Source organism: Aphis gossypii, chromosome 3 (assembly GCF_020184175.1).
Source record: "Aphis gossypii isolate Hap1 chromosome 3, ASM2018417v2, whole genome shotgun sequence".
Taxonomy (NCBI): Eukaryota; Metazoa; Arthropoda; class Insecta; order Hemiptera; family Aphididae; genus Aphis; species Aphis gossypii.
The window spans coordinates 49,743,394-49,770,392 of NC_065532.1; the positions used below are offsets into that span (position 1 = coordinate 49,743,394).

General features: G+C 27.8%; 2 protein-coding genes and 1 long non-coding RNA gene across 4 annotated transcripts in view; 1 reads left to right on the forward strand and 2 right to left on the reverse strand.

The window, feature by feature from the left end:
* Window positions 1-11,771: 11,771 nt before the first annotated feature.
* LOC114129074 (inhibitory POU protein) overlaps window positions 11,772-26,999 on the forward strand; it is a 35,881-nt gene continuing 20,653 nt past the window's right edge. For both annotated transcript variants that reach the window (XM_050203083.1, XM_050203084.1), the window contains exon 1: window positions 11,772-12,488. In XM_050203083.1, the coding sequence (XP_050059040.1) occupies window positions 12,339-12,488 (150 nt within the window). In that variant the 5' untranslated portion in view covers window positions 11,772-12,338. The remainder of the gene's footprint in view (window positions 12,489-26,999) is intronic.
* Window positions 14,039-16,319, reverse strand: LOC126550816 (c-Myc-binding protein homolog). Its single transcript, XM_050203085.1, has 3 exons — window positions 16,142-16,319; window positions 15,478-15,617; window positions 14,039-14,353 (listed from the first exon to the last, which is right to left on the reverse strand). The coding sequence occupies exons 1-3, from the start codon at window positions 16,169-16,171 to the stop codon at window positions 14,131-14,133; spliced, it is 393 nt and encodes a 130-aa protein (XP_050059042.1). The 5' UTR covers window positions 16,172-16,319; the 3' UTR covers window positions 14,039-14,130.
* LOC126550818 (uncharacterized) lies at window positions 23,708-25,736 on the reverse strand. Its single transcript, XR_007604843.1, has 5 exons — window positions 25,497-25,736; window positions 24,385-24,479; window positions 24,166-24,248; window positions 23,879-24,101; window positions 23,708-23,824 (listed from the first exon to the last, which is right to left on the reverse strand). It is a non-coding gene; the product is annotated as an uncharacterized LOC126550818 (long non-coding RNA).

Genomic DNA, 26,999 nt, shown 5'->3' on the forward strand with positions numbered 1-26,999 from the left:
GTACAAGTAATATTTATTTGTATTCGTATTTTTTTTTTTTACTTTTACTAGATATTCTATAACTCATGAAAATATTAAATTTATAAAACTGAATTGAATGTAATTAATTATACAAAAAAAACTTTATACTTGTTTTGAAAAGTAAAAAAAAATAGAGATTCTGGGGTAAACTAATTAGAAGAATGTGTTAGAATGTTATATACATTTTAAAGCGATGAAAAATTATTCATCGTAGAGTACGTTTAATAGTGAATAAATCACTCACTCTATGTTAACCACTTTAAAATAATATAAAAATATGTACGTAACAACTTTTTTGAGATTTTTAAAATTTTCCTTCAAACACGGCGTTACGTTTTATTTTATATTTTTATTTTTATTTACAGGAGTTAAAAGAAAATACATCCTTACCATTACTATATTTGCATTTTAATGAAAATACAATTTTGAGTATTCAATTTTTTGACTGTAAAAGATAATTGGTTTTATCAATGTTTTTTAATTCATAATATATTATACAAAAAAAAATATCGAATTATCAATTTTTACAAATTAGAAATAATAAAGTATGTATAATAATATTTATACTCACGATATTTAGTTGGTTTATTGCATTAAGATATTGTACATAAAATGAATAAAAATAATTGTATTTAACCTACAATTAAACTAAATATTTTATTAATATATCATATATACCTATTTATATTAACTTAAAGTTAGATAAATATATATAAAAGAGTAAAAAGATTTTTAGTAAATAGTAAATTATAACCTTTTAAATATAATTTAAATACAAATTACGAATATATTAATTATTGTTTCCAAGCAAAATATATTTGATTAGTATAATGATTTACGCTGCACGAGTAAAATAGCTGAACAATGTGTTGAACAGAATATAATATACAGCACTACGTTAGGGGAAATCCTGTGGGAAATTTCTTCCCTAAACTACCTACTGGCCTAGTATTTTTCACCCAAACATACAGTCGTCTTTAATAATTAGACAAATCAATCTTGTAAACGGCGTGGCTGATGTGTTCCCCTTTTAAAGACTATTATCACTTGCCAGTCTGGTGATTCGTTACGATTGACCCTACGTACAAGCTGTTAATCATTCCTTAGTTACAATTTCAAGTTTTATTTTTTCAAATTTTTAACTGTAAAACTAAATCACTATACTTACATATACTACCTACTATTATCATTTTCACTTGTTACATTAATCATGTATAATGTATGTGAATTGTGAGTTTATCATATACATCACGATGTGTGTGATTTTTGTTACAGCTTCTTGTGTAGGTTCACCGAAATTTTACGACAGATCAAGCAGATACGTTTTATACCAAAATAAAAGTAGAACGTGATGGAAATATAAATTGTCATTTATACTAACACTAATCCAACCAAAAACCACCATATTTTTTTGTTCTAAGAATGACGACCGAAATATATCTTGTAATATAAGTATTAGATAGACTATAGTATATAAAAAAAATGAAGTATAATAGTACTAAAATAATTCTAATAAAGTTTATTTTATAATAATTTTGTCATTAAGAACCGTTAAAAAATAATAACCATTAAACAGAAATTAAGTTTATGCTCTATGGATAGTTATATATGTATATACTATATATTATATAGCTATTATAATTAAATGGTATTATTAAATTAATATTTATTGATTCTTTTTAATTGTTATATTATAGTTATCCGCTGACAACGTAATCTAACTTATTGTTGATACAATTTTATTTTTATTTTTTTTTTTTTGGCAAATTATGTCAATTGTTTTTAAAATAATAAAATTATTTACAAAAATTTACATAGATATATAGAAAAATATGCAGTATAAAAATAATGTTTGTTTTTTAGACTTTGAACGATGAATGTATTGATTTTATCATGATGTTTTTTTTGTGTATGAGTACACATTAATTTGTCAATAAAATGCTTCGATTTTCAAAAATGTGGTGGTTTTAGATATTAGTGAGTAAAATAATTATTTCTCTACATAGATAGGTATTTGAAATTTTTATCAATTATAAATATTATCATTTTAATTCTTTATTGTTTTTTAATAAATATCAATTAAAAATTATTTATTAGGTAGAAATGGTTAAAAATTATTATAAGATCTATCTCACTAAAGATATTGTTATATCTATGTAAAAATATTAAAAATATATAGCACACATCTTTTTATATACATTTTAAATTTGAATTTTGACAAAATTCGTCAAATTTATTCAAATTTAATAGACTTATAATAATGACACGTTCGAGACCTGATGTACAGTCAAGTAATACTCACTTACCTACTTTTTTTTCAAATATTAAATCATTGTTGATTAAGTTAGGACATATTTTATAAAAATTATTAAAATTATTGAATGTAATATAGATACATTGAATTTAACTAAAAAAAAATAAAACTTAGGTAATAATACAGTTATTAAAAAAAATTAAATGAATATAAAACTAAAAAAGTTAAAAGTTAGTTAGATATGTGTAAAAGTTTATTTCAAGTTTTTTAGGTTCTTTGGAACTTGGACTTTCTTGTTAAAAAAATAAAAATGTACTATTATACTTAAAAATTTAAAAATTAAATATATTTAAGGTGTACCTACTAAAAACTTTTAATGTAAATTAATGTTTTAGTTTTACAAATATTAATATTGAACTTTTAACTGTTAAATTAGTGTATCCCTAAATTTATGTATTATTTTGCATTCCAATAACACAAATTATCTTTAGTTTTTTTTTTTAAACTTTTATCATATTATTGTAATTCTGTATACACCTAAAAAAAATAGTCGATTACAAATTTATTTAATGAGAATAATTAAATATTTTTAAAACTTTATTTACAAAATAATTATTGACATTATTTTCTGGGAAAAAGGAAAATATACTATTGATTAAATTAAGTTTTCATAATAATATAATATTATACATTTGTAAATAAACTATAAAAACAAAATAATTTATTGTTATTTATGAGTCAACTGAACCGATCTTCAAAATCATGAAAACATTATTTTATTTAAAGCTCGAAAGTGTAATACAAAGTTCTTTATAAGTTGTTTTTACAGCAATTTAAAACATAAAAAATACATAAGTATTGACATTTTATTTTATTAATATTTTTATTTAAATTTTAAACGATAAATAACGGTTTTAATTATTTTCTAAAATTAAAAATATTATTTGTTGAGATATAACTTTTCTTACTAAGTATATTATTATGGAATATATACAATAATATATGATGTTCATAATATTTTATTAATCTTAAGCTATATTTTAATCAGTTTATTTTTTAATTCATACGACCAATAATTACTTATATCCACACTATTTTATTATACGTCAGTATATTGACTCATAAGCTAACAACAGTAACAATAATATTTTAAACATACCTATGTTAGGTTTATATTAAACCTATGTGATCGGTTTTCAGCAAAAATTAATTCAACCTCAACTTACTGTACATCACTAATAGAAAAATAATTTAAAAATACCTATATAAATATGATAATAGAAAATATTAGGTATACGTTTATTCCTAACTGTATAAAAAAATATTACAGCATAAATGTGTAATATAATAATATAAATTATTAAAATATTTACAAATTATGTTTCATTTAAAAATAATTTTGGTGTATTGTTAATTTTCAAAAATTGAATTATTATTATAAGAAAAGTATCTAATAATTTTTTTTTAGGAGATTTTATAATTTCAATTATTTAGTTTTTACAACGATTTATTATATTAAAAAGGTGTTTGATTCGGCTTTATCTGATAAGTTTTCTGACTACTTATAATTTCGTATCTATAGTTTACCTGAAAGGTTTTCTGAAGTTTAGTTTTGTCGCGTATTGACATTTGGCTAGCTTTCGAGTAGGATTTGTTTAGGTACTGTTATAAATAATTTTCAAAAGTTGGTCTCTTCTATGACCACGAGGTGTCCATGTGTAATTAGCGTGTTTCTTCTAGGAAGTCAGTTGATATTATAAATTTCTCTTTCTCTCCTTTGGGTTTTTAATGGTTTTAACCACAGTAAAGTTGTTTGATCTAATAGTTTATAAGTTAGTTTTAATAATACGCGACGCTATACAGTATTAATGAATTTATATTTTGATCAAAATAAATCGTAAAAAAATAAAATAAGCTTATATATCGTACATTGGTAAGCATATTTTGTTCAATATTTCTAAAACAAAAAGTAATTTAATAAATCAGATCCGATTAGTTTATCACACTAGACATCCCCCCAAGCGAAAACTAATGGACTTTTGAGATTCTTTTTCAATGAAAACGACATAATGATTTATTCTACACTACCGCTTGGAAAGGCTATTGTTTGATTGAGCTATCGTGTTTTTTCGTTTTACTCACCCGTTGTAGACTTAGACAAAGCCACATCCTCTCCTTGCTATACCTACCTATACCAATAAGTGATTTTATCTTACTCTCGCACAGATCGGCCAATAAATCCAAATTTGCTTAGACATTCTCTACTGAAATCGATCGTCTTCTGGCAGCAACACCACCACCTCCCACCATAACCTCCACTGCTACCATCGCCGCGTGTTGGTTAGGTAACACAACGTTTCTCTTCACTAACACACGACGGAAATACCGATGGCACAGGAGACCTGCAGGGCGAATCGATCTCCGGGGCTTTTAGTAGAGGCGGCGATAGAGCAGAACTTTCCCTGCTGTTGTATACACTCGACGTGGCTCGTTGGCCTCGCTGTCATCCGAAATCATGACAGTAACATTTTAATTTTTAACTACCCGTTGGAGATAACCCTTCACTTGTTCCTTCGTTTACCAGTACTGTAGCGGCACCGGCGTATCGAATCTTTTTGCAGGGCTATAGTTTTATTCGAAAAATCACATTTTTAATTCGACGGGACCACTGACGTATTTCAATTGGTGCGAGTAACTTTTCTCGTAATTTATGCATTTGTGTAATAAGTAATAACTTTATTATGAATAAGCAAGAAACATACTCTGTATAATTTCCAACTAAGTAACGCCAGTAGTGATTTGTTTGGATTTTTATGTTGATATTTTAAGTAAAGTAATAAGTACCTACCTATACATTATAATTTATTATGTATTCATAATTTATATTATGAATAATATCGGTGTGATATAAAATATAAAATGCAAATAGGTAATTAAATTAAATTTATCGATCTATTGTAAAATATTTAATTTATAATGAAAAATCTACTTTTGTTAATATTTCTGATAAATACACGTATTTTAGCCAATCTTTGCTCAAGAAAATTTTGTTTTTAAAAAAAGATTTTTTATTTAATTCAATAACAATTTAACGAAAATTTAATTACGTTGGTTTATAAATCATTAAAAATTTTTATCTAACCAGAAATTAACACAATATAAATAAATATTTTTTCTTTTGGTACCTATACAGTATATATATTTTTTATATCTAATGAGGGATTAAAAAAATGTATATTCTATAGACTTTTTAATAATTAAAATAACGATATTATAGGTTATGTAATATTATTCTATTGCTAGTAAAATCTAAATATAGAGGCTATACTGATTTTTTTTACATTTAAATTTATTTGTAAGAGCTAACAATAGGGCTAAAATAATTGAATCAGTATTTGAGTAAGGGGGAAGCTAAAGTGAAACAAATCACCGAGTGACTATATCCTCATCGATGGAGGGTTAAGTCTCGCCCCGGGTCTGTTTGGATGGCTGTTATTGATACATGTGTACACTAAAAACGAGTTTACTATATTAAAAATTTCAATTTCCACACGATGTTTAACTGGTAATTCTATGAAAAAAAAAACAAATCCAAACAATTATATTGTAATTGCATGCCTACTACTAAAATAATGATTCTGTATTCAATAGATTTATTTAAATTATGATAAATGTATAAAATATCTATCTAACTAATTACCATTGAAATACATGTATACATGACCTATTTGATTTACAAAGTATACCTAACTTTATTATATTTCTATACAAAAAAAAGTATAGTTTATTATTTAAACACGAAAATATTATTAAAATGTGAATTTACTTGAAAATATAAATTATACATTTTATCGTAATTTGTATATTTTAAATTTAATCAGCTATAAAAACATACCAGATTTGCGACTGCTTTTGTCAAAATGTTGTGAATATGTTTTGAACATTATGTAGATACCTAGAATAAATTATAAGCATTTATAGTACAAAAATTAAAATAATTTTGCACCAAACTTATACAAACCATAGTTAATTTTGGAGACAATTTTTAATTAATAAAAATAATGTGTTTTCATTATATAGTGTAATACGAAATTCCATGACTTATTTTAAAATTGTGATTTATATAAATAATATTATAACATAATATTTTGTCAACAATACTAAAATGAGTGCAGAATTCTTTCGTGTGTATCATAAGGTTATGATATTTTGGTTTCAGTTTATAATTTTAACAATACATTATTTTACTTGTATTTTAAATTACATTAGGACTCCGTATAATGCAATAAATACATAATATTACCTACATTTAAATTAATACTATTTTATATATTATCTAATATTTATATTATTATATTAAATTACTGTGTAATTATTAATTTAAAAATGTAAAACAATAATAATATATTAAAAATATTTAAGCAATGTATTTTAAATTAAAATTAAAAATTTTAAGATCTATTAATTTTAAAATGTAATTAATTATTCTTTGAATATATAATAATATATTATACTGTTATTGTTATCCCAAAATAGCCAAGTTCCATAAAAATATTTTTATTAGTTTTATTTTAGTTAAAATATAACATTTGTTTTTATGGTTATTCATACTCTATAGACCTAGAGGATTATAAGCAAAACCCTTCTACCTAATAATTAGCAATGGGATCAAAAAATTAGGGACGTAAAAACATAATAATAATAATGAATATCACAACTTCCGGCCGGTAACCACTACTTCCGCTCATTACGTAAAAAGGGGTCGGGTGGCACACTTGTTCTTCCAAACAGATTGTGTTCGATTTGACAACCCTTCAGTATACACTGTTATTATAACACGATAAACAAACCACATTTGCGTGTTTTATCATAACAGAAATGATCATATAAGCGTGACTACATATAATAATATGTTTTTTTTTGCATAGGGTAAGGGATTTAATACTCAATAATATTTAAAACAATATTAATATTTCCACGCTAAAGATAATAATATTTTAAGATACAAAACGTGTACCGATTGAACACTGCGTATCGCTTTTTCAAAATAATATAATTATAATATAATATGATGACGTACCTACCTAGTATATAATTAATATTTCGTTTACAAATAAATACTCATAATACTCATATTATTAACGTTGTATTATTTGGTTTGTGTACATTTGGTTATGAAACAATATTAAATTAGCCCACAACATAAATTAGTCGGGGAGTTATTGATGACTGTCTCCTGTAAGCAGGTCATAAACTAAACTTAAAATTTGAACTAGGAAAATAAAAACTATCATATAAATATACCTACATACTTATATAGCATATATATAAATTTCTATGTTATATCCTTTGTACACGAAACGTCGGGGGATTTTATTGCTTTGCCCGGTGTTCTACGCAAAACGGACAGCGATGCATCTTACCGACGAATTCGGCAATTTAAAAGGGCAAAAACAGAAAAGATGTTCGGGATCCAAGAGTAATTCAACGTCCTCCATTCCCGTTTCCTGTTTTCCTATAGTCGGAAGAAATTTCTCCCCGTGGGGCAACAACCGACGAGACGAATGCCCCAGGTCCGTTTTTATACGATTGTGTGTAGAAAAAAGGCAACACAGAAAAGTAAAATACGAAAAAAAAAAAGGAATATAAAAATCTACACTTTTTTCGCTTCCTTCTTACTTTTCCTGCAATTCCGCGGGGTGGATATTAAAGCCATTTCATGCTCCCGGGCACGGCAGGTAGGTAGTATACACAATACTTCGGGTCTAATAGAATATTAATAATTGAGTCGGTTCGGTTGGCGAGCATTACAATGCCGTATTTTACTTTTTTTTCTTTTTTTTTGCCCCCGACTATGCTCCTCCGCAAACGTCTTGTACTCGATTGCTTCGAATTTCTTCCTTCAGGATTTTTTATAGACCAAAATTATAATACCAGACGGATATCGTAAATCTAAGAGGGCTCACGCGTGTATACATACAGCATATATAGCTGGTGCAGGGTGTCCGGGGAATCGTAAAGAACGACGGCAGTGGTCTTGGGCGTCGCGCACGATTGATGGTTTGAACACGCGTACGGTTAACTCTATTAAAAAGCAATATCCGTAGAATCGCTATAAATGGTATTGGTGTAACACTACGTATAACTTAAAATGGTTTCTTCACGTATCACATTCAGACGCGAAATTTTAGATATTCTGAAAAAATAAAAAATAAATGTTGATTTGTTGAAAGTCAACTGATTCCTTAAAGTATAATATATTTTTAAATATTAAACATAAAATGTCCAAATAAATATTATTTATTATTTTAATTGTTTGTAAATAAAAACATTAAAAATATATGTATAGTATACAATATAAATTAAAGTCTTGAATATCACTTATTTAAATTATAAAATGTATTCTAATAAGCTCTTTTCAAAATATATATGGATAACATTTTGTATCATTGTTATTGATCAAGTTAAAATTATAACAAAATTTTATTTATATATTTTAATCAAAATTTTCAAACTCTATTATTTGAAGAATTTGATTACATATGTATTTAATTAAAAAAAAAAAATTGTTTATTATCAGCTATATTATTTCTATTATAGGTAATAATAATAATAAGACTGGCTTAAACATTCTAACTATTATAAAGGTCTCCGATATATAACGCTAACGGGTTAATACCTTATAATAAAAATAAATAGTGTACAATTAACTACGTATAGTCAGCTTTATATTCAGATAGTAACTAGTAATACAAATATTAAAATACATAACTGAACAAATAAAATGTAGAATCATGTGAATGTTTATGTATATACTCAACAATACATAACTGTATTGTCTATTAACCTCAATAATTTAAATAATTATAAATACAAATAATAATAGGTAATTCTATTAAAGTTCTGCAATCTTAAAATATCTTAGTCACTGAAATGAAAATAATTTAAAATGTAACTTAATACGATTTATTTTATTATTATTACGTTTTAAGTAGCTTAATACATTATAGTAATACAATAACTGTAACTGATATGCAGGTTCAAAGAAAATTATATGATAAGAGAAAAAAATGGAATAACGTTAAACCCTTTTAAAATATAATACAAATAATTATTAATAATATTTAAAAAATTATTGTAAATTTAAAAAACATCGTAATTACACGCAGTATGAACTTACTCTCGTTTTTCAAAGTTTCTCGATGAAAATATTTTCTTTAGGCTCCATGATTCTTACGAGTATGTTAACCACGTCTTTCAGGTATATGACCAAAGTATATGACAAATTCATGTGTAGGTTAGGTTATTATTTATAATTTTATATTATAAAATTTGTATAGGTATCTAAAAATCTCAAAAATATGAATTTATAATAGATTCAAAATATTAAGACTAATATTATAAACTATTCTCATATTTTTATGATACGTTGGTATTATAATTTATATTATATTAAGTAAATAATAAAACTATATGATATAATATAATAATTTATAATCATTTAATACCTAAAATACCATATTTGATATTTTTGGTGAAAATTATTTTAAATCTCTCTACCATATTACTTACTGTATGATAAAAATAAATGATAAAATATCTTTAGAAATAGAGACTGAAAAGTGCTGTATCCGCTTAAAATTGTTTTTCGTGTGCGATAATACTAGTATATTATCTGTAATAATGGACATAGTGAATTCGAATTAAACAAGTTCGTAATGGACACAGCTAGTGAATTCAAATTAACACATCAATTACAGTAGGTAGATATAATCTAACTAACCTGACGAGACAGACATGCATTAGAAATCTACAATGCAGCAGATTGACTTCCACAGTTGTTTATTATTTACAAAATATCATTGATATGCAATTGGAATAAATTTATTCGACGAGTTTCAAAATTAGCACAATTTTTTTTAAATATATTTCATAATATATTATGTTAACAATATTATTGAAAAATGCTAACAAGAAACCAAATTAATATTTCGATGAATATAATTTTCATTACATCATACATATTTTTTGTAATAATGTTTAAACGGGTGAATATGAATCTGACGGTTTATTTTATTTGATACATGGTAGATTCATGTATAATTTGAAAAATGTTTTGATAAAGTGTCCATACATTTGTTTTTTTCTAATTAAGTTATGAAATTATGACTATCTATAGTATATAGTTTAGCTCCAATAATATTTTGAAAAACTGAAATTATACATACATGCCAACGTAAAAATACGTTAAATGTTTAAACATTCTCAAAATGTATAAACACCTATGTATAGTGTAGTCTGCTCCTCTCCTTGTATGTAATAGTACATCGGTTTTTACTCTTAACTCGCACTGTTCGACGATAAAGATTAAGACCATATTATTATGTTTCGGTTACATTATAATTAAGATTATAATTTATAATAATACATTCCCATTATATTACGGCCGTGATCTCGTACGTGTATTATCTCATCCGTCTGTTGCAGTATGGCTTATATTGTTATTATTATTATTATTATTATTATGACGATGCAATACGTAGGTAATAATATTTTCGTAAAAGCTGGGCGGCGGTGCAGACCTCACTCTCACTCTGTCGAAAAACATAATAAAACCGATAAATTATCATTAAGGGAAAATCATGAGCGTAGGCGCGCGCGTATAGCCATCATCGAACTTCGTCAAGTTTTGTACACGGAAGTACGCACAATATAATATAATACCTGTGCACCTCTACTTTACCTTCCAACATATTATTATTATATTCGCACGTTTCGCGTACCTGTGACTTCGGTAAGCCGACGGAATAGAGTGTATAAGTACTTTTGTATATAATATAATTCGTCGGTAAAAGTTCGGTACCTACCTGCCTACATACACTCGTGTGGATATATATATATATAATACCTATCAGGCGCAGTTAATTAGAACGCCCGCGCACGCGCTCTCCCGCGATGTGTATATATTGCGTATATATACCCATCGTCAACTGTGGGTGGCGGGTGTGCGTGGGTGTGGGGCGGAGAAGAATATCGCCGCGCAGTTAAGGGACGAGCTCCGCTATATACCTATGTACATTATAATATAAATATATATATATATATATTATAATATAGTCGTCGACGTTTGGTTGTGGTGGTGGCGGCGGCGGCGGCGGTGGCGAAGGGATGCGAAACGACGGAGTGCCGAGGGAAGGGATGATCGGCGTTCGAGGTATGGGGGTGGTGGGGTAGTTAAGTTTAAAACACCCATCAGTGTGCATTATGCGCGGGCACGCCGAAATCATATTTACGTTTTGACCCCGGCTGTCGGCGAGGCGGCGGCGGCGGCGGCGGGTCGACGCGTGCGCTCTGCCGGGTCGGGGGCCAGGCGAGCGCGCGGCGCCATGGCGTCGTCGCCGATACGCAGCGACGCACGCGCGCCCGCCCCGCGACTCGACGATCCGGCCCACGGCGCGACGACCGCCGCCGACGGCGACGCCGACCCCGCGACCACGACCGCGGACGACGCGCACACACACAGTGCCGCCGGACGCGCAGACCGTCGGGCGATACGAGCGATACATCGCGGTCGGTTATCGTTGGGTTTACACGCGAACTCGCGAGCGCACACACACGCACGCCTACGAGCGAACGCATTGCACGCGCTTCGCGTCCATCGTCACGTCACGTGTTCATCGGAGCGCCCAGACGACGGCCACCCACCCGTATACCCACATAATAATATTATATTTATGATAATATTATATATTATATTGGTAAAAATATAAAATTTTAAAAGTCTCGTTTGAAGTCGTTGCGATGTTGCCGCTCGTCCAGAAATCTACGATAATGGGTTACGGATAACGTCATAACAATAATATCGTTATATAGTATATTGTATCCTAACGTTTCGATAAAAAAAAAATTAACTGTCGATAAAAACAAAGTATAAAAAAATCGCACGTGTTCTCGTCCGGATCGCGGCCTATTAAACGGGTTATTTGCACGCTGTCCGCCCGTCTACGCGCGACCGCATAGAATATAACGCGTCGTCGCGTGCGACTGCATTGCTGCAAATGGTATGATGACCATGATGTATGGATCGGAGAAAATGATGGCCGGCAAACCGCCGTTGCCCATCACAGGCACCGGACCGTGTTTTCCCGGCAGGTATTCGCCGACGTACCGGAATTCTGCGGACCCGATGCGCAGATGTATGGCCAACCCGTCGGTAAGTGAAAATCGTATACATTTTTAATAATTACCTACTATCATAGTCATCGTCGTCATCATCATTGGTCTCGTGCCACTGGACGTGCCCCTGGCTGCAGTTATGGGGTTTATTATTTTTCGGACTTTTTCATAATAGATATTATAATCGATTTATCTATACATACCTACATTAATAATGAATAACCATAATGTTATGATGATGATAATCGTGTTTAAATCTATATATATTGTTGCATGTACCTAGTTAAAATGTACATTTTTTATCGAAGACTATTATACTTATAAATACTAATATAAATGATATACAGATTATAACTGATACCATAAACAGTAAACACACATGGGTACACATATAACATTTAATTAATATATAAAGATTTGATATGGTAATAATGCAATAAATTGAATATTATTAATTTTACTAACCTTAACTTCTCATATCACAAACTGTACAACCAGTAAACATCATTTTTCTTAAAGAATGGAATACATAAGTAATATATATGATTATAACCATATATATAGGTGTTTTGATTGTTCACTATCTAAAATTATGGATACAATTTAATGTGAAAAGGCGATTAGTATTTATTTTATAAACTTGATTTTTAATTCAATGGTTATTATATTGTTGTTAGTAAAGTTGTACAGACACTTTTAATTTTAATTGATGTATCTAATGAAAATTTAAATCGTAGTAAATTATAACTTTAGGTATACAGTAACACATAATAAGCATAGGTTAGGTTACTGCTTCTTTACTATAATCCTAATTGTATAAACATAGTTACATATAACTGTAATGTATTGTTTATTAGATATAATGTATAGGCATATTATTTTATACTAATATTATCAATAATTTATGACAAAAATAATTAAAAAATTACTAACTGTTTCCAATAATTAATATTTTTTAATCTATAATAATAATTAAAGAAAATCATATTTTTAAAATTGATCATCGATTGGTTTCTACCATGTAATAATTTTCCAATTTAGGTATATGTTATAATATGGACAATTTTTTCTGTTCAAAAAACAAAACTGATCTTATGAAATAAATATATTGGAACTGTATATATTTGATGAGCGTATAATTATAGTAAAAATTAACCATAAAGTTTAAAATGAAAGTACAAAGTATCTTATATAACTATGTATACCTATACTTACTATTTAATTTATTGAATAAAATATTAACTAAAATGATACTTGTTGAGTAATTTGGAAAAGTTAAATATGTTTTTATTTTATTTGTAGCTATACATAAAAAATACATTATTTTTTTTTTAGTGTTACGTCTAATTACCATTTTGAATAAGTATAATATATATAGTTTTAGATTCATGATAATAGGTTCTCTTTCCAACAAAATAAAACTTTCCTCCATTTAACTATAGTTATTATAACTATAAATGTATATTTATATCGTTCATAAGTACCAATTTATTAAAAAAAAATGTACCCCTAGTATAGTAGTCTATCATATTATGTAAAAACTGGAAGCCAAAGATAATAATATATTATATTATAATCTTTAAATACTTTTATGAATGTTTATATTATTTTATTTCTAATTTAAAAAAAAACATCAGCTATAATATAGACATTAAGATGTAAAAACCAAAATCTATTTTTTAATCACTTTCATGAATTTTCGTATCACTACTTAAACCAGCAATTTCACTATTTTCTTCAGAATTACTTTCGTTTTTTTCTAATTCCTTTAGTTTGTTCATTAAATTCATGTTTTCTTGTTGAAGTATGGCAATCTGTTGCATCACGGTATCATACTCTTCTTCTAACTTTGTTAATTCTACCTTTTCAGAGATAACTTCAGTCATATTCGTACGTATAAACCTATTAAAAATAGTGTGTATATTTAATGTTATATATGTGTTACATATTTTAAGATGTAACATACGTAGTATACCTTATAACTAGATTTATAACTTATTTTTAACTATAAATGATAAAAGGCTAATATTTTACTCTAAAGACATAAGAACAAATTAGCTAAAATACATATTATGTATATTATAACGCTATATAGTAAAATACACAGTCACAAAAAATAACTATTGTAGGAAATAATTTTGCTTTTTATACTTCATTCAAGTATTAAGTATTATCTTTAACAGCGTTGGTTTTAATTTAATGGTAAATTTAAAACCATACTTTTAGCAAGATTCTAACTTCTATAAGGTTTATTGTTTTTTTTCCAAAATCTAATCTGAGAAATTAAATATATTTTATTTATGAGTGAAATCTAAGTTTAATTTTTTGAATACTGTTTGAACATATATAAAAATTCAAAAATATGATAACTAGAAAAATCGTATAACTATCTTGCCTAAAACCATATTATAATCTAGCTATAGTTCCCTAATACAATCTAAAATCCTAAAATCCTATTTATCCACGGTGCTTTTTAACTTGGTAGAGAGAAATTAAAATATATTATTAAACTTGTATAATGATAAAACGTTTAATGAATAAAATATAACAATTTTATAGTATCTATGCACCTATACATAAACTTTATTTAAATAATTCAAATATCAACACACCTATGTAAAATATTTTATAAACTTTACTTGCCTCAGTGTTTAAACGGCCAAGTTATGGCAGGTTTTACGATTTAACCTACCAAAGTTTATATAGTTCAGAAGGTAAAACAACTAATAAGTATAAAATAAGTTCTGATGATCAGTTTTCAAGATTTGAAGTTTCAACTATTGTGGCATAAAAGTGAACTATAATTAATAAAAATGTATGAACTTAATTAATTGATACCACAGACAGATAATATTTACCTTCAGTTTTTAATCCATTTAACCCCTCAACATTTTAATTTTTAATAGAATATTATAAATAAAATAACGTCATATTTTGTTTAATTACACAACATGACTTTGATACTAAAAATTTTTGCTTAATAAACAAAACATAAAATATTTCATTAATAAATTTGTTATAAATACTCGAGAGGATCAACCGGTTTTTCGTTCATTTCATACAACATTTTTAACACAGCAGTTACTTTAGCAATAACACTAGTTTTTTCTAAATACTTTGTAAATTCTTCAGTTATTCTACCGATTGGGTGACAGCATGTTGGATTCTGTATTTTAGAATTAAGAAATATATTAAATATTAGTCAATTTGTTATAGGCTCTATAAGTACATAGGTACTTAAATATAAATCGCATTAGAGATACATCACAGATAATGTCTGAAATCAGTATGTAAATTATTAAATGCATAAAACTATACTTACAAAATAAATATCAAATAATCCAGAACTTCTTAAAGTATAAACAATATAATAATAGTAATCATTTATTTATTTTTTTGTAAATATAATCAATATAATCAATAATTGTATTAGCTTGTTTCTATAATTAAAGAATATTGAAATCGGTATAATTATTTATGTTTCTTTGTTTTTTAAAATCACCTTATTTGTAGATGTATTAATAAAACAAAAAGTTAGAAAATTAGAGTTAACAAAATTATTATTATTTAGAAATTCTTATTTTTATTTTTTTTCTGAGAAACTAAAAGTATATTATATCCTTTCGATTCTCTTAATGCAATTTTTATTATTATACTATGATCATTTTTAGTGTAAATTGTTTTACATACATTTTGCTCAGTAGAATCATTCCCAGACATATTTATTGTTGATCTCAAATAGTCTAGCTGAAAAGTTTAAAATATTTGTATACTATATTATCAATAAAATTCACATCAAATGCCTATATTTATATTATGATTGAATGTTGAATGATGTTTATGATTTTACACGTATAATTTATAGTATATTAAATGATTCCCATGGTTATTGTTTTAAATAAAATCAAACCAGAAAATATAAGACATTTATAAAATCATAAATAGGTTTTATATAGAAATAATACCAAATGTTATACGACTTTTATGAGAGTGAAGATAAGTTAAACGAGTGTTTCGGTTCGGCACGGTATAGGAGAGTATAAAATATACACACGAAAAGTTTGTATTTATTTGTGAACTTTCGTTCGTATATTCGTTTATCGATTTCGACCCTACTTGTACAAACCAACACATACATCAACAATATACCATGTTACATATGTTCTTCACTATATGTATATATTATTATAATGTTCGAGGGGACGTAAAGTTTTCCGTTCGTTATAGGTAATATCAAATATGTATATTTACCTAATATATTCAAATAATGCAAATTTAAAAAATTCAAAAATATTTAATATTTTTTTTTTTTTTTGAACTTAATATACCTACCTAATATTATAGTATTATATGTATGGTAACATGATATAGTGATAAAATTTATTAATATCTAAATTTATTTTAAAATTTTTATTTTTTGTTTACTTCAAATTATGTGGAAAAAACTTTAGAATAATATAATTATTTCAAATAGTTGTAAATATCAAATATATTATAATCCAATATTATCTATTTATAAACTAGAAGTTTCTATAATTTTTTGGATTATATCCCTGTACTATATACCACGTATAATTTATATTGTTAAATCTATTATATATACAATATATCCACGTCATATACTTTAACTTTCACAATTTTATAATTTAAGTGAAATTTTACAGTGTGTATAGGTAGTATAAGACGTATAGGGACATGCAATTTTTTAGACTATATAAATAATGATATATTTTATGAACAGCAATCCGGTAAGTCACGTAATTATTTTGTAAATTTAACAAATATAATCAGGGAGATAAAATGTATCTACCTTATATCTACAGTTGTAGGTACCTCTAGCTATCTAGGTATGTTAAAAAATATTCTCTAAAAAATTTGTTAGTTAAATAAATTGTATAGATGGTTGTGAATTTCCACATCCTTAAGTTATAATTAATCAACATCAGGTATGTTCCCATTTGCAACATATGACGCAAATAATGCTTGTAAGTTCTAATATACCTATAGGTACCTATACTTAATATAAAATTATGCAATATTTATATTATACATAGACTATCTGTTTATATATGTATAATGATATACTTAAGTACGTAAATATTTTGAGCTGAAACTATCATATGAATAGTTATAACTACGTTTTTATTAACTTATATTATAGTAAGTATTTAAGTAATTGAGTAATCCTTCATTTTAACTACGGTCGATCACAGCGTATTAAAATAAGTATAGTTTTAGATTTCAGATTTGCAAGTGAAATCAGTAGAGTTAAGAATAAACAACAAGCTAGAAGTGAATGCGCAGTTATCAATATATTAGGTACTCACGTATTTTATATAAATTGATATGGTGGTTTGTTTGTATCGTAATTACTGCGACTTTGAATGTTGGAAGATGGGCTTAGCAAGCACAGAAAACCGATTCAGACTGGAGATGAAGAGCTTGGTTTTCTTTTCGTCTGTTTTTTGGTGACAGGGAAGATGAAGAGATGTTAGTGTTTGCTAGTTTGGAATCATTACTATTTGATTGAAACGAAATAATTACGAACGTAAAATGAAATTATAAAGTGTAAGAGAAGCCGTATAAGTAAACTGCGAACAGTTAAGCGAGCGACGAGCATCGGGGTGAGCGTATGCACTTGATGGCATTCGAAATCGAACTATACTCATGCAATTACATTTTATTATACTTTGCCTATGCGCTTATCTATTAATTTTAATATGTATGGCTTTTATTTAATTAAAACAATTCACAGCGCAATCAAAATAAATCGTTTGTTTAAATAATATTTATAACTTTACAGTTTATACCTACCTTCCTATACGGCGCGTAAAATATACATTAAGCCAATGTATGTAAATGAGGGTCAATGATGATTAATGGTTATATTACTTAAACATGATGAGATATACATACAAGATGTAATAACAACAATGAGCATTAAAAATTTAACGTTAAATATAATTTTTTTTTTTAAGTGTATAATAATATATATATATAAGAGGCAATATTATAAGGATAAGTTTAAAATTATAATTTGTTTCAATTTTAATACTTTAAAAATTATCAAACATAGGTATTCTTAAGAAAATATAAATAAATAAATATAAGTAGGAAGTGAATACTGGTACTCATAGTAAAACAATTTGTAAAAGTTAGAATTAAAAATAAATTTATTAGTGAGTAATAAACACATGCAGTGTTTGTGGGCGCTATATTCGCATATGCATATTATCGAGTCAACTTTTTATTAAGCACCTATACTTAGGTACCAGTACTATTTCAGATTTAAGCGGCTGTAAACTTATAAAAACTTGAAGATAAATAAAAGTGAGACTCATAAGTCATAATCGTAAAAAAACTTATCAAGTTTAATACATATGAAATAGCTGCTGCGAGTATTTTCGTTTTCTGACAATTATTTCATTAAAACAGAACGGTTTTTTAATTTTATCAGAAACCATTATTTTTAGATGTAACGCGCGGACATTATAAAATTATAAAAATGATCACATAGATAAATATTTTGTATAATATAAATATATATTATATGTCGTATACATACATTGTAGCAACGTAAGATGACTTGTATTTTTATAAATCTTGTGGTAAGATCTAGTATAAAGCATATTATATAGGTAGCTAGGTTTCGAATTTGAACATGAGTTGACATCAGCGTACCTTTATATGCGTAAATACAATCATACTCGTATAGTTACTACAGATACTACACAATAATATTATATATTGTATAACAATACTTATTTACCTATAAATATATATTCATATAAAATATATTATATATTACCTATATATACAAAAATGTTACACGTGATTGTATTAGACAACGATAATGATGTTGCTTGACGCACTGACACTGAGGTGATACGAGCTGTAATATTTATACGTTGACGGTACATGAATGACACGCAGTTTTCGTGACGCGTAGGTAGGTATATACTTACAATATTTGTGCAGTTGTTTATGTTTATACTATATTTGTTGTATAAAATACTATTACACACATGTGTAATAAATTATATATACAAATACAAATTGTCAAAACATTAATAATTATCTACACCTGTATATCTATATATGTATAAAGAATATAGATGTTCGAAACAATTATTTAAATTAAAAAATATATATTTAAGCCTTTATGTAGGTATATAATATCATGTGTGAAATAAAAAAAGTGAGATATAATACGTGTGAGACGCGTGCAGACTGCAGTGAGACTCAGTGAAAGCCGTTGTTCACTTGTTATATCCAGGGGTGAATATGCTGCAAAGATACGTGAAGATTAGTAATATTTATATATATATATATATATTCGGGGTAATCCAATTGACATATTATGACATCTTATTATAATGTTTTTGAAAATATACGAGTATCTTTAACATATAATTTTAAGTCAATATACAAATAACCGTATTATTTTAAATTTGTTACTTTTTTGAATGATGTCATATATTATACATATATACACATTTTTAATTTCATTTTTCTAAGCAGAATATTATTCAATGCGTGTTTCGATCTATTAAAATCAAATTTTAGGCAAGTAGTAGCTCATTATAGTTTTATAGATAACTATTTAAAGTTTAGATGAAACCAACAATTTGCGGCGTATCCCGCCCCTGCATCACTCCACTCTGCTCGTTTACGGGTATACTTAAATAACTCAAAAATCATTAACTACTCGGCCTAAAATTTGATTTTTATACACACATAATATCGAAGTATAACCCAAACACTTTTCCGCTCATACCTATATAGGAATAATAGTACGAAATTAAAAATGGGCATTAAAAACGGTAAACAATACCTACCTACTTAAAAAAAAAAAAAAATGATAAAAATACATAATTATTTTTTTAGAAGATTGTTGTTTTTTATAACCCGCTCGGAAGTTATGCGCGATAAAAATATTTTGAAAAACGTGAATATAATAGTTTTTGAAATAATTACAAGTGTTCTACGCATATACGCCTATATATAAGTGGTTCAACGGATCACGCGGTACACGTGTACGCGGATATCGCGTGTATAAATCTATACAGCGCGATATATAGATATAGGTAGGTACGCGTGTACGGGGCACTTACGTTAAACCGCCGTTTGCGTACGCAACGATCAATTTGCGGCGTCCCCCGATAAAAACGTCGCGTCGTCGTTCGGCAGCACGATGAGAGTTTCCGCGGCCGGCCGGCCGGTCGGACGGACGGGCGGACGGTCGGGCCGGCTGGCGGACGGGTGGGCAGCAAATGGCGCCCGAGATCGATGACGGAGAGTTGGTCTCACGCGCGCCGCTCGTCAATTGGTCCATCGGCGCTCCACCCCCACTCGCCCGGCTAACCGCCGCCGCCGCCGCATTACTATTATTATTATTATTATTAATATTATACAGTTTTCGGCGTAACGGCGCGCCGCGCGCGTCTACGTCGGCGGCGGCGGCGGCGGCGGCGTTTCACGGGCGCGCGCCCTTATACTCCCGCGCCGCGCCCCGCCCGCCGCAGGCTAGACCGAAGGTACGCGAACACCGCTGCCGGTGCACATATATAACGCGCCCGCGAATTGGTTTCCGTGACCGGAATGCAAGACACTGGCTGCGTGCTATATCGTTCGGTTGCTTTTAATATATACGCGCGACGACGTCCGAAGACGACGACGACGGTAAACGAAGAAGGCACGAGGGGTTGTATTTATATATATATTATTATAATATATACGCGGATATACCCATCCCCTAGTATATATATATACTTGTATAACACGTTTACATACTATATATATATATATATATATTATAGACCTACGTACATAATATAAAAGCGTTTGGGGAGGTATATATATCGACTTATTTTCGATGTGGAATTTATGCGCGCACGAGACGCGTGTATGTAAACGGTTTTTGGTATTCCGCACGTGTGCCCCGAGTTGGGTTTCCAATTTATTAAACGAGATAAATACGGCGGCGAACAAGCTGCGTGGTGGGTATATAAACTCGCGTATATATACCGTGTATAGATACGCATATATACATAGCTGCAGGTGTATATAATAATATATACTATGTATGTATAAGCGTGTGCCCGAAGGTCCGAAATAACCACGTGCTATATATATATTATTATATATTATTTGCAGCGATCCGGCTGAGTGATGCTGCGATCCGTGAGTTGGTTATATATCCGCTGCAAGTCGATTTTTTTTTCTTCCCGTTCGACGACCGTGTAAAACGTACTTTTTACATCGGCTGCCAGTGTTGTTATGCGCGCCCGTCCGATCTCACGGCAATAACGTTTATACAACATCTATTTATTATATATTCGCACGCACCGATATATGTACTTATATAATATATATAGAAAAGAAGGTATACCTTATACTGTCTCCTTCTATACTACATGTAAAATGAACGCATACTTATATAACACACATAGATGACCGTACCTATACATGTATATAATACGCACAATATTATTATATTAGATATAGGTATATATGAAATGATACTATACACGCGTACGGCACGTCTTTATACGTATCGGCAAAGGATAAACCTATGATACCTAAGACTTATGCGCATAATACTGCACGCGTGGATGAAACTCAATCGTACTAAGTGATCGTCGCACGTATAGTAATATAGGCACATATTTTTTATAATATACTAATAGGTATTCACAATAACATCGGGAAATTTGAATTATATGGAAAAATGCTTACCTAAACTTATTATATTTATTGATTAAAGCCTTAAGGTCCATGTAGTATATTGCATTAATTAACTACTTATGTCATGCAGTAATCTATAAAATATATCATATAATAATGCAAAATAATACTTATTACGATAATCAAAGTGCCTGACTTAAGATTCCATACATACGTTTATTCTTTTTTATTTGCATACATTCCTATGTATTTCACAAACGATGAATCTACTAGCAACTTTGGTGTATTATACGAGTATATGAATGATTTTATTTTGATGTTATTTAATCAGTTGTGTGCCTATTTATCATCGTAGTAGTCATATCACTCATATCATTAGTTTATTTTATAATTATATGCATAAAAAGGTTTAAAAATGATAATCCTTATATGTAATAACTCACTCCACCACAAAAAAAAAATAATTGGAAAAATACGTCACAGACTTTGACTACAAAGTAGTTATAGGTAGTAGATATTTTCATGGATATATCTATAATATATATAATATAAATGGATAATTATCTATACTGCAACTAATTTTTTTCCATATAATTTATGATAAGTTTAAAATTATTGAAAATTATGAATTGCAGGGAAAGTTTTATTATTTGATTAGGCAGGTATTATGTATAGAGTAGGTATAGTTTTAATGTATCATATTATAATCATATAGTAATATTAAAAATATAATACTTGTATAAAAGTATTTACTTTCACATAACATGTACGTATATCATACCTGATATCTCCACTATATTAACCATAGGTACTTCAACTACATTATAGACTCTACAATCTACATACTAAGAATTCCCACGAAAGGATATTTTTAAGGCTATGGTTTCTGCCGTCATGAACAAAATAAACACTAATCTATATAGGTATATAATATATATAGTATATATACTAGTACTTATATATATATTAGTATATACTTTGTCAACCTATTATATAGGTATATTAAATACATACATCATACTTATAGATTAGATACATATAGATATGTATACATTTAACTAAAAACTCTATGTTATAACATTATAATACTTATAGAATATTAAATTGCATAATTAATTCATATTTTATTACAACTCACGTGACTGGAATGCGCCTTCTGCAGCTATTTCAGAGTGCACTGTGCAGATTGCAGGTATCTCATTACAAAATCTTTACAAATCTAAAAAATATAAAATTAATCAAATTTAACATTGTATAGTTTTTTTATTTTTCGTTTTTTTTTCTCTCGAGACTTTACGACAAAAATGAATCCGAACCGTGACACGCGTCACTCGTTGTATGTCATCTGTCGACGGCGGCTGCAAAGGAGCCATATCTGCGCATTTATATAAATAATAATCCTGTGTACAGGCGACAAGAGTATATATAAACTGTAAAGTGCCGCGGAATAATAAATAAAAAGTCATAAGAAATAAACGGACCCGGTAAGGCCAATAACGTCAAATTACCGCCGGTGTTTCCTCTCCCCGCAACTGCGGCCTTACCTCACTTCACCGCTAAAGAGTGATTGATGTCGTTGGCGGTGGCGCTTAAATAATTTATTAATCGCCCCCGTCGCATCTTTCTCTTTCGGCTATGCTGCTACGGTGGAATCGGCGTCATCCATCTCCCCTTGCAAAAGCCTTGCTATATTATATATACATATATATATATATCCAAAACCATTCGCCATATACATACCGTCTACCCGTCCGTGGAATAAATCTCCATTTAAGTAACAAACGGCTATGAGAGCGTTGCTATTATAGCGTCCAATTATGCGCAATTATTTGACCGTACTAAATCCGTGTTTCCAGCAGCAGCAAGCTGGTGTTAAACCTCACAAACACCGTTTTACAGCACAGGGACGAATAAAGCATTCTACCACATTTTACGCAGTTATATAATTATGAGCTCTGTGGTTCTACAAAAATTATCAACGATTTAATTAAGATTTTATATTGTTGAACGCAAACTTAGTGTTTTACCTTTTTGAAGAATCATTCAGATATAGAACTAGAATTATTACGCTGCTGCAAATAATAGTTGAGTGATATTATCAAGAACGGACCTAAGAATAGAGCAAGTCCCATAAATAAGACAAATTATTGTTTAAGATATAAAATATAGAATAATAATAATAATAAAAATAAATTTAACTTCACTTATATAAAATAATACAATAACTTTACAATATTACAACTCACCAGATAAAATAAATGGGGTTCTCATCGTTAGCCTGATGTATTGTATGATTAATCGGTTAGTGTCTATCGTAGTTGATGCTGTGTACCTATATTACCTATAGCAACAATAAAAATCTTTACTATATTATAAAATATAACTATTAAAACAAACTATAATAACTACTATTAAGCAATCTTAGAATTAATAGAATATTTGTACTATCAAATTAAGGTATGTACTTTTTAGTACATATGTAAATATATATATGCATAATACATATATAAAACTTATATATAGTATTCCGAGTATTCGAATGGTTAGAATTAATTTGTTTTTCACAATGTGTATGGAAATTGAGTTAATTTAAAATGAGTTATATTGCAGGTTATATAGAACATTTTCAAATCAACATAATCAATTATTATTATTATTATTTTAAATATTTGCATAAAAAAAATCATGTTTAACATATTTAGTAGGCTGAACATTGACATGAACTTAATTATATAATATACTATTCTATAAGAAGATGTCTAGTTTGTTACTGCTTTACAAACATATTAAAATTATTATTACAATACATAAAACAATAATCGGAACGATAATTTTGCTACCTAGTTGAAAATGACTGTATAAACATTAAATTCTCAGAAAATAAACGTTTGATAAAATAATATATTATTTTATGTGGAATACTAAAGTATAATATGACTATGTTAATTGACCATAAATGTGTCTATATTATTAAAATAACTATTACCTTTAAACTATAATAATAATATTATTGTCGTATACCTTTCCACAACAAACTACGTTAAGACTATTATTTGTTCTTATAAAAATAATAAAATAATTTTGTATTTTATAAATTAAATAAATAAAACCTCCTTTTTACATGATCGTAAAATAAAACTCAAAATCGTCATAACGATGTGACATGATAAAATAGCAACTTATTTTTATATTATTCTGCGTGTAAGTAATAGGACAAATATACCTACGTATTACATTTATTGCAGGATTGTATCATCAGTATTTTGGTTTTATAAACTCCAAAATTATAATAAATACAGAGTATGAAACTATATAGGTATATATTATTTTTTAAAACGTTTATGTATCGTATATATACCTTTTTTTAACTGTACATGTCGACTGAAACATAGGTTGCGGTCATTAATTTATTATTGATCGGTTTTCTATATACCTGCAACCTGCTGCCACCAACGTAACTGAAATAACCCTCGTCATATTGACAAATTCGTTGTTTAGTGTTTATTACACTAAGCTTATAGAAAAATAGTGCAGTATCAGGAAATATTTAAATTTAACTTACTTATTTCTATTTTTAGTTTTAATATTTTAAATTAAAATAATCTTTTAGGGGTTTTTTTTTTTGATAAACATTTTTCTAACATTATAAATGTTTATTCATTGTATCAGTATAATATACTAATATAAATAGGTATATTCCTAAAAAAAAAGTTTTGTTTAATAATATTCTATCATATTATGTTTGTAAATAATGTATGTGATATTATAGATATGCATACAATTATTAGAATTTTTATTTAGTATTTAATAAAATTCAGTTTAATGAAAATTATTATGCTCTCAATGGACTAATAAAAGATTTATTTTTATGCCTTTCGAGTCTTTGATATTAAAAAATTTAAACTTGATAATATTATAATAAAAGTACTAGGTATAATATGTATTAGACATTTGTGGTATAACACATAATATGTGGGATATCTTAGAAAAAATATTATTATGCATATTTCTCGATAACGAAATTTAATCAATATAATATAAATAATAATATAATGCTATACTTACTGCATTCATTTTATATTATACAAAAATCTAAAAAAAAAAATCAGAATTGTCATTAATTCATAAAATCTTTAAAGTATATTTACTTATATATTATATAATTGTATATCCATTAATTTAATGAATAATAAACTTAAAATCATAATAGTTTTAAATTTTTATTCATTCATTCATTCTACGTATAGCTAATAATAATAAAGATATAAGTATAATATATATAGTTGGGACAGTTTTCATTTATTTTACATTATTATTATTCTATCGTTTCCATTAAAAGTTGGTGTAGTTATAATATTATTTTTTACAGAACATTATCGTTACAACTAAATTATATGAATTATTATTTCGATTGTCTAAAATTGGTCTAATGGTAAATATACGTTAATCCACCTACTACGGGCCTGAGTATACATTTTTGTAATTGAGAAATTGATGATAATTATTATGATGGAAAACTATAAAAACCTGATGCAGGTGCGTTTAATATTACACACACCCACACCCACACACACACATTATATACTAATTGACACAATTACATTAATTACTTAGGATTTTAATTTTGTACATTTCCCCCTCTCCTCGTATATATAATATTATAATAAGTGAACACAAAAGTTTTTTATTTTTATTTTACCTCGGCCAAGTATACAATAATAATAATAATAATAACGCAACTGCTGTGTCAAAACAGTGCAACGGACGTATATACATGTATATAATATTAAACGGCCGGCGGGTTGTGGTAATTATTTTGCGTATACGACCGTCTGTCAAGTACTAACTGAATTTTGAAGCG

Excerpts from the sequence above, each read along its gene's own strand:
- LOC126550816 (XM_050203085.1), bottom strand. The coding sequence starts at position 16,171 with ATGTCTGGGAATGATTCTACTGAGCAAAAT. Across the intron at positions 15,618-16,141 it reads ATGATTCTACTGAGCAAAAT|AATCCAACATGCTGTCACCC; the intron begins GTATGTAAAACA and ends TCTAAAATACAG. Across the intron at positions 14,354-15,477 it reads AAACCGGTTGATCCTCTCGA|GTTTATACGTACGAATATGA; the intron begins GTATTTATAACA and ends TATTTTTAATAG.